This window comes from Galeopterus variegatus, unplaced genomic scaffold (genome assembly GCF_000696425.1).
Source record: "Galeopterus variegatus unplaced genomic scaffold, G_variegatus-3.0.2 Scaffold8248, whole genome shotgun sequence".
Classification (NCBI taxonomy): Eukaryota; Metazoa; Chordata; class Mammalia; order Dermoptera; family Cynocephalidae; genus Galeopterus; species Galeopterus variegatus.
Genome location: NW_007734359.1, coordinates 69626 through 79270, shown reverse-complemented (window position 1 = coordinate 79270; position 9645 = coordinate 69626). Strand labels below are relative to the sequence as shown.

The 9645-nt window shown below is 38.1% G+C and overlaps 1 protein-coding gene across 1 annotated transcript in view; it reads left to right on the top strand.

The window, feature by feature from the left end:
• Nucleotides 1–246: 246 nt before the first annotated feature.
• LOC103608281 (protein FAM13A-like) overlaps nucleotides 247–9645 on the top strand; it is a 45669-nt gene continuing 36270 nt past the window's right edge. The window contains exon 1 of the mRNA XM_008592728.1: nucleotides 247–393. Within this exon, the coding sequence (XP_008590950.1) occupies nucleotides 367–393 (27 nt within the window). The 5' untranslated portion in view covers nucleotides 247–366. The remainder of the gene's footprint in view (nucleotides 394–9645) is intronic.

Here is a 9645-nt window from a genome sequence, read left to right as displayed (position 1 = left end):
ACCAGGTGATCGGGTGCTCTTCTGAGCTTTAGAGGCCTGCGTGTGGTATCTAGCAAGTTAGGTTTAAGAAAAAGATGTCAGTGACTTAAGACCCGTGTCACATGACTTCCTCTACTTGCCAACACTGACGCTCTGGATCAAATTTCAACTCCAAGCAGTCCTTCCAGCCATGTGGGTTTAGCCGAAAAAGAAGCAAACCCACACTTCCTAAAATGTTAGGAGCTGCTCGTCGCTTACCGTGGAGCCTTTGGTTAGAAGCTGTTTTTCAAATCAAAGCATATCCCCTGAATGGGATTTTAGTATTTTGCTGTTGTTTTAGTGTTTTTGTCTGGTCTTCATCGGTTCTTCCAGATACTTCCTGAGAGAATGGGGGCAGGAGCTCTAGCCATCTGTGTAAGTACAGGCCTTCTTCTGTCTTCTGTGGCTGCTGCCAAGGTTTAGGAGAGGCCTTGGCCCTCCTTGTTTTGATGAGATGTTTGTGTAACTTTGTTTCTCCTTCCTATTGGGGGGGAGGGGGAATTTGTTACTTAAATTCCTGTCTATTCAAATGGATATTAAGCAATATTTGGGGTGGCATTCAGCATTTTTCTCCACTGTCCTTTCCAAAAAAGGTAAAGGAAGATGCATACTGAGATTATTCAGTAAGTCAACTTGATTTAATGTCGAACACTCTCTCTCCCACACATTAGACTTTCTCATTCCTAAAGAGTTAAATATGAATGCTTAATTGTAGTTATTGGAAGAATCTTGTGGCTAGCTTGAGAAAGAATTAAAATAAACATTAACTTATCTCTGAGTATATGTATGACTTTTTTTATTTCACATTTCTATTTTCATTTCATAATTCTGGAATTTCTGTTTTAGCACGGTTGCTGAAAGTGATGGTGGAAAGCTTAGTTGAGAAGTGTTTGTGCATCCTTAATCAACTGTAGAAACTTTTGGCTGTTATAATACAGTAGCGTCAATAAATAACACTGATTCAGGGTTGGCCGATTAGCTCAGTTAGTTAGAAGGCAGTAACTAGCCAGCTGCCTAAATAAATAAATAAACAACACTGATATAAAGTTCATGGGAAAATGCATATTTCTAGGACAGAAATTCATGAATTTCTTAATAATTCTGCTGTCACTCGTACAAAACCTTTTGCAATAATCAGATATTGTCAATTATATAATTTACAGAATGCTGTAATTTAAATTTTTATGTCAATATATAGGAAATACATATATTTATATGTGAATCACACATATTTATATTTCAAGTTGATATTGTATTCCAAGGGGCATTTTATTTGTCCCTAGAAGTACTAAAGGAGAAATATCTTGTTCTTTATTATCACCTTAACTACTCACTTCTTTTATTTTTTTTTTAAATCATATTCAGGTCAGATCCTGTTTTTTTTTTTTTTTTTTTTTTAGGTTTCAGAAAGAGCTGCAATTTGTTGTTGGTTGTGATGACATGTTGAAATATCCAGAAATATCTGGGCAATTTTTGGAGCATAGTCCTGGAATGGTCACCAGATGGTATACCAGCCCCACAGATTGAATATTTTTTAGTAAAACTTCAGGATGACTCCCTCATTTCCAAGCTCAGCATCATGTGTTCTAGTCTGTCTGTCTTTTCCTCTTAGCCCCAAGGCTTATAGCATTCAGGTGTCCAGGTGGTTGTATTTTTACCACTTCAAAGAATTTCCTTCAAAATCTGACTTTTCTATGTGTAAAATTCTAGCTTTTATTTTACTACAGAGACAGGTCTTCCAATTTTTTAGCTTTATCAGAGAAATAATGTAGGTCTGAAAATATATAGAATGAGGCAAAAGATTGACCTATTTGTCATGCAGATTTGTAGTCATCTCTGACTGTCTGATTAGATCTCCTTACTTCTTGCCCTTGGCCTGAACATTCATCTCTACTTTGACGGAAATGCAGACTGACTCATATGTGGAACTCCATATTTTTCCTTAATTTATATCCAAAGCATGTACGAAATTTCTTTTAAGGTTGGTATAAAAATCACGCACACAGTTGAAGAGATTGTTCATTCCTACTCTTCAACTTAAGGTTAGCCTTTGTGCTGTGTCTGAAGAGAGTCATTCTTCAGACAAAATGAGTATCAGATATTTGTACTGTGTGTACATGTGTGTGTGCACATGTGTGTTTATTTTTGGCCTCTTCAAGTGGGACACATATTGGTTCAAATATACTCAATTTCTGTGTCCATTGACTAACTTTCTCTTCTTCATTCCTTTTATTTAGCTCTTTTCCATATTGGTAGTGTTACAGAATTTTGCTGCTAGTGATTCTGGAGTGAGCTCACAAATTTACTTATATTGCCACTCATATTATGAAGAAAATGTAGCTGCTTTACTATTACAAATTATTTTTTCTCAGTAAGCCAGCCACCCCCAGGCAGACTGGGAAATTATACCTGCCAATTAAGGTTATCTTAGTCTCTTCTAGTTTTAATTATCACTTTTGGATGACTATGCTTTTTGCAGGTGAATTCTGAGTCTTTCAGATTTCCTGCCTCTTCTGCTGTTCTGTCCAAGGTACATGTGGGCATTTGAAGGATTGGTGGGCTTGAGTGGTCGTTTGCATATTTTAGTGGGTGAACAAAGAGGGGAGCTAGAGTGCATGTATGTGGGTTCTTATACTCTGGATGTTCTGATTTATGGGTGAGTTCAGGTGTCAGATCTGTGACAGGAGAATTTGTGGATCAGTTCTCTTGGTAGTATCAGGGCCCAACAGTCTACCTCACCTGGTTTAGCCCCATGTCTTGCTGGTGCTGACAATTTCCAGGGTATCCCAGGCCTTGTAGCCTTTCTCTCTAACTTGGGGACCTCTACTCCTGTAACCTTACTGCCTGGTACCACCAGCTACCTTCCAAATATTCTATAATGAAAGTGGGAACTTATGGTCACAGTGCAGAAAGGTTCATGTACCAAATTAAAATATTCCAGTCACAGGATTTGTTGAGTCAACTTAAAACATAGCAAGGAATAAGGAAGAAAGGACGAGGTGGTTTATGTACTTAGAAAGGGTTTAAGTAGGAAGAAAGGACCAAACCCTTTGAATCCTGTGTTACTTATGTTTATATGTCCTGTTTCTCTTGCCTTCTCTGCCACATCAGCCTTTTCTGATCATGGTGGTTTTGAGTACCAGTGTTGAGTGTGAGCAGGGGCCACAACATATGAAATGTGTCTGGAACCAACACAGCTTGCTCAGTCATCAGGGGCAAGTAGGCCTGGGTAGAATTATGACTTGCGATTACACTACTGAACATTCAGGGATTTTTATCTGCACATTTCAGGCAGAGAAGACATGGGACCAAAATGGGTATAATCAATGGGTGACTCATTTAAAGCATCAGTATTTAGTACCTCATTAATGTTGGGTGCTTACTTGGTCTTTCTATCGCTACTTAATTGTCTGTGTCAAATATGTCTTTGCCATAGACTGAATGTTGTGTCCCCCCGAAATTCATATATTGAAACCTAATTCCCAGTGTAATAGTATTTGGAGGTGAAGACTTAGGGAGGTGATTAGATCATGAGGGTAGAACCCTCATGAGTGGAATTAGTGCCCTTATAAGGGGCTGAAGAGACCAGAGTTCTCCCCTTCCTTCATCTGTGAACCAGGAAGTGGGCCTTCACCAGACAACAAAACTGCTGGCATCTTGATTTTGGACTTCCCAACCTCCAGAACTGTGAGGAATAAATTTCTGTTGTTTATAAACCCCTCAGTTTATGGTAATTTTGTTATAGCAGCCTGAATGGACTAAGACAGAAATTGGTATTGAAAACTATGAGTGCTGCTGTAACAAATATTTTAAAATGTGGAAGCAGCTTAGGAACTGGGTAATGAACAAAGGCTGGAAGAATTTTAAGGTGCATGCTAGAAAAAGTTTATGTTGCTGTGAATGGACTATAAAGGGTGATTCTGGTGAGGGCCCAAAAGAAAAGAGGAGAGCTATAGAGAAAGCCTCAATCTTCTAAGAGATTCTAAGTAATCCTGAATAGATGTTGGTAAGAATATGGACAGTAAAGGCCATCTAATGAGGTCTCAGACAGAAATAAGGAACATGTTATTGGAAGTTGGAGGAAACCTGATCCTTGTTTGAAGTGACAAAGGACTTCATGGAATTGGGTTCATGTTCTAGTGTTTTGTGGAAGTACAAGTTGAGAGTGATGAAATTGGATATATTCAGCTGAAGCAATTTCTAAGTAAAGTGTTGAAAAAGTGGCCTGGTTTCTCCTGATCATTTATGAGAAATGACTTAAAGGTGGAATTGTTGATCAGAAAAGAAGCAGAACTTAAAGGTTTAGAAAATTCTCAGCCTATCTGTATTGTAAAGAATGAGATAGCTGGTTGAGGGAGGGGGTAGAGGACACTGAGGATGTGGCCAAGCTGTCTTTTGATGAGGAAATTAGTATGGATCAGCCATCTCTACAGAAGCAGGAGCTATTCTCCAAGGCAGTGGAAGAATGACCCTGAAGATGATTAAGAAATCATCAGGGCTACCATTCCCATCATAGGCCCAATGTACAAAGGCCCAGAAGGTAGAGCCCTTTCAGAGGAGGGGCTACTGTGCCTTTACTATCGTGGGAGCTCCTCAAGGGAGCTCCTCAGTGCTTCTTTGCGTCTCAGGCTCCATTCCCCAGACTCTGATGCACACCGTTTGGCTGCTGCAGGCCCAGTGCAGCTCATTGGCTGCCCCTCCAGAGGGGACAGGCAGCAAACATTGGCAACTGTGTAGTTCCATCTTTACTGGTCTACCGAGAGCAGGAACCATGGGGGCATGGGTGCCTCCACCTAGAATTCAAAGGATGGGACTGACATCCCTTGGAGTCACAGGGGTTGGGCCCAGGCAGAGAGCTAAGTGCCAACCTGGCAAGCTGTAGGGGCAGGGCCAACTGGAGCCTTGGGGGCCCAACCACTGCCCAGAAAAGCTGCAAGGGCAAGACCCCCAACCCAGTAGGACCAGAAGGTGGGAACTCCACCCCAGTGGGTCTGGAGGGCAGAGAATCAAGCCAAAAAAGGATTATTCTCAAGCCTTGAGGTCTAATGGAATTCATCTCCTTGGGTTTCAGACTTGCTCAGGACAGGTCACTGCTTTCTTCCTTCCTGTTTCTCCCTTTTGGTATAGGAGTATTTGTCCTATGCCTGTCCCACCATTGTATTTTGGAAGCACCTAACTTGATTGATTTCACAGGCTCACAGCTGGAGAGGAATTTGTCTCAGTATGAATTGTACCTTGAGTCTCACCCTTATCTGATCTAGATGATATGTAGATGAAATTGTGGACTTTAGAGTTTTGAATTGATGGTGGTCTCTGTGCTTTCATGTTTCTTACATGTTGGTGTGGCAGTAGTAATCACTTAAAAGTGACCCACCCCAGAACTTACCTATTTTATTTAGAATTATCAAAGAGGAATACATTGTGTTATACTGAAAGATATGGAATGTTTCTAAAAACAGATTAATTTCAATATACTCTTTCTATTAGAAAACCATTTATAATCTTATTTTGGCAGAGAATTACCAAGCACTTGTTGACTTTCTTTTCTATTTTATTAACAGCTCTTTTGAGGTGTAATTCACATACCATAAAGCATACCCATTGACAGTGTATGATTTAATCATTTTTAGTAAATTTACCAATTGTGTGAACATTACCACAGTCCAGTTCTAGAACAGTCCATCACCTCAGTAAGATCCTTCATGCCCATTTGCAGTTAGTTCCCATTCCCACTATCTCCCCTCTATCCCCCAAACCATTAATTTATGTCTCTGTATACATATGCCTTTTCTGGACATTTGATATAAATGGAATCATACAATATATATTCTCTTGTGACTGGCTTCTTTCACTTAGCATAATATTTTTGAGGTTCATCCACATTGTAGCATCTATCAGTATTTCATTACTTTTTATTGCTGAATAATATTTTGTTGTATAGTATACCACATTTTATTTATCCATTCACTAGTTGATAGACACTTGGGTTGCTTCTAGTTCTGGTTATTACCAATAATGCTGCTATGTACATTTGCATACACGTTTTTGTTTGTATATGTATTTTCATTTGTACTGAGTAGGTCCCTAGGAGTAAAATTACCAGGTCATGTAGTAAATTTGTGTTTAGCATTTTAAGAAACTGCCAAACTGTTTTCCAAAGTGGTTGTACCATTTTACATTCCCACTAGCAATGTATGACTGTTACAATTTCTCTACATTCTCACCAGCATATGGTATTGTTAGTCTCTATTATTATTATTATTGCCATTGAAGTAAATTTGTAGTCCTGTCTCAGTTTCTTAATGACTAATGAGGTTGTTCATATTTTCATATGCATAGTAGCCATTTATATATCTTCTTTGGTTAAATGTCTGTTCATATCTTTTTCCCTTTTCTCAATTGGGTTTTTATTGAGTTGTAAGAGTTCTTTATTTTCTGGATACAAGTTCTTTATCAGCTATATGACCAACTGGGTATGGGGTTTTTGTCCTCTCTTCCAAATCAAGTCAGCCCCCTCTAGCAAAGCTGCTGGTTTTCATTGCTGGTTCCCCTGGAGGAGCACTATTGTGCCATCCAGCCTGGGGTGCAGGAGGGGTTGGAAGCAGGCCCAGGCAAGCGTGCCACAAACTCCCACTGTTCTTAACTAAACTTCATCAGATTTTCATGAACAAGTGTTTCTCAATATGTTTTTTTTAATCTTTGATTAATGTCCATAGTCCTGAAATGGTGTTTTTTGACAATGTTGTCCAGTTTTATATAGGTTTTTTTTTTCTTTTTCTTAAGGAGAGAATTTGCAGACCTCTTTACTGTCATTGGGAGTCACCTGTAGGTCTTGACTTGCTTTATGTAGAAAATTTAACTTTTTATAATAACCTTTAATTTTTCTTGTTACAATAGTAATTAATACATGTCTGGAATATGAAGTTTAAGAAACACAAATAAGTTAAAAGGAGAAAATGAGAATCACTCAAGATTCCATAACCCAGAAAAAAAAACACCTAATATATTTGTCCTGTAGTTTTTTCTGTGATCATATAAATAAAGTTATAGAAACAGGTTATGCCCGTCATTAGTTTTATAGCATCGGCCCCTCCACCCTCAAATAACAGTATACTGTGTAATATGTGAGCCTTGCTCACCGTTACTTGCCATTCTCCTGTGTTTGGAGCCCTGGGTGGAGGGAAGACAGCCTGGGAAGAAGCCCCAGCTTTTTCTGGACGTTGCCAAATTGTCCTCCAGAACTTTGAACCACTTGCCATCCCATCTCTTTTCTTCCTGCCATCATCAGTTTTTCTTTTCTTTAAAAAAAAAAAAAAGTTCTTTTGAGTAGTGTTCATGACAAATGATATCACATTATTGGTTTTGCCTATCTTTGATTACTAGAAACTTCATCACCTTCTGAGAAAATATATTTCATCTTTTCAAGTGACTGTTATTCTTCATATGTCTTAAAATCTGTCTCCGGGTAACTACAGTTCACTTTCTGGTTCTGCCCTCTGAACCACGTGGGAGCTCTTCTAAAATCTGAAGTTATCTCAACCTCAAGTCTTTTCTTTGAATGTCATTGTTCCAGGTTCTTCATTCCTTCCTCATATAATGTAGTTATATTTTATTTATTTTATTTTTAGTTTCTTTGCTGGTCCTTTCCTTGAAGTCCCCCAACCACTTATTAATTGGTTAAAGTTTGTTCTCTGGCAGTTTTCTCAAGAAAGGTACAGATGTACAATAATCTCTTAGCCTTTGTTTATTCAAACTGTAGCTTTTATAGTTGAAGGACAGCTTAGTTGGTTACTAAATTTGGTTCATAGTTTCTTCCTTCATATATCTTGTAGGTCTTATTCCATTGTCTTCCAATGTTTAATATTGCAGTCTATAAGTTTGAGGCCACTTTTATTTTCTTTCCTTATTATGACATGATTTTTTCCAGACTGCCCAAAGGATTCTTTATTGTTTGTCTAATAATTTCCTTAGAATATATTTTTGTGTGGATTATTCTGGGTCTATGATGTACCTTTTAATATGTAGATTCAAAGCTGCTTCTATTTAAAAAAAAATTTTGTGAATTACCTCTTTAGATATTGAACTCCATTGTTTGGTTTTCTTCTTTTGAGGACTGCAGCAACACATATATGAGAGCTCATTTAACTGCTTTCCATAGCTATCTCTCAGGTTCCTGTGATTTCTTTTTTAATGTTTCATCACATCTTTTCTCATTTATGTCCTCCATACCCCTTACTAGGCTGTTAACGGTTTCTCCACTCTTTCATAATTTAGTCTTCACTGAAATGTTCTGCCTTTTCCTTTCCTTCCTTTCCTGGCTTCGGCTAGTCTCCATTTCACATTCGCCTATTGTCTGAACACCTCCTCCCTAAGTTTGTGTTCTGCTTTGTGTTCTTTAATCATTGTGATCAATTCATTAACTTATTCTATTGTGGTAAAATACACATAGCATTTACTATTTTAACTATTTTTAAGCATAGAGTTCAGTGGCATTAAACGTATTCATAATGTTTTGCAGTCATTAGCACTCTCTTTTCAGAACTTGAATTCATCATCCCCAACCTAAACTCTGTACCCATAAAACAACTCCCGATTCCCCCTAGCCTCGTAACTGTTCTACTTTCTGTCTCTATGAATTCGCCTATCCTAGGTATCTCGTATAAGTTGAATCATGTAGTTTTTGCCCTTTTGTGTCTGGCTTCTTTCATTTTGTATAATGTTTTCAGGGATCATAGATGTTGTAGTATGTGTCAGAATTTCATTCCTTTTTAAGGCTGAAAAATATTTCATTGTATGTGGATACCACATTTTGTTTATCCATTCGTCTGTTGATAAACATTTGGGTTGTTTCTACTTTTTGGCTGTTGTGAATAATGCTGCTATGAGCATTGGTGTACAAGTCTCTGCTTTCAGGGTATGTACCCAGAAGCGGAATTACTGGATCATATGGTAATTCTGTGTTTAACTTTTTGAGGGATCATCTAACTGTTTTCACAGTAGCTGTATCATTTTACCTTCCTACCAGCAATACAGAGGGATTCTAGTTTTCCATGTCCTAACCAATAGTTGTCATTTTCAGGTTTTTGTTTTAATAATAGCCATCTTAATCAGTGTGAAGTGGTGTCTCTTTGTGGCTTTGATTTGCATTTCCCTAAGCACTAGTGATGTTGAGCATCTTTTCATGCTTATTCATTTATATATCTTCTTTGAAGAAATGTCTAATCAAGTCATTTGCCCATTTTTGAAGTAGGTTGTTTGTTTTTTGTTCTTGTTGACTTGTAGGTGTTCTTTTCGTATTCTGGATTAATCCCTTGTCAGATATATGATTTGCAAATATTTTCTCCTGTGGTTTGTTTTTTCAGATTGTTGATAGTGTCTTTTTATGCACAAACATTTTTAATTTTGATGAAGTCCAGTGTATCTTTTTGTTGTTGTTGCCTGTGCTTTTTGTGTCATGTTCTTACTAACTTTTATTAGTTCTTTTTATATTAGGTTAGAGTTTCTTTTTTTTTTTTTTTTTGTCTTTTGTCTTTTTTCCGTGTCCGGCATCGGATCGCAACCCTCAGTGTTGCTCCCGCGCCTCGCTCAGCCCGCGAGCGGGCACCGGGCTGTGTGTGGGCGCCGACC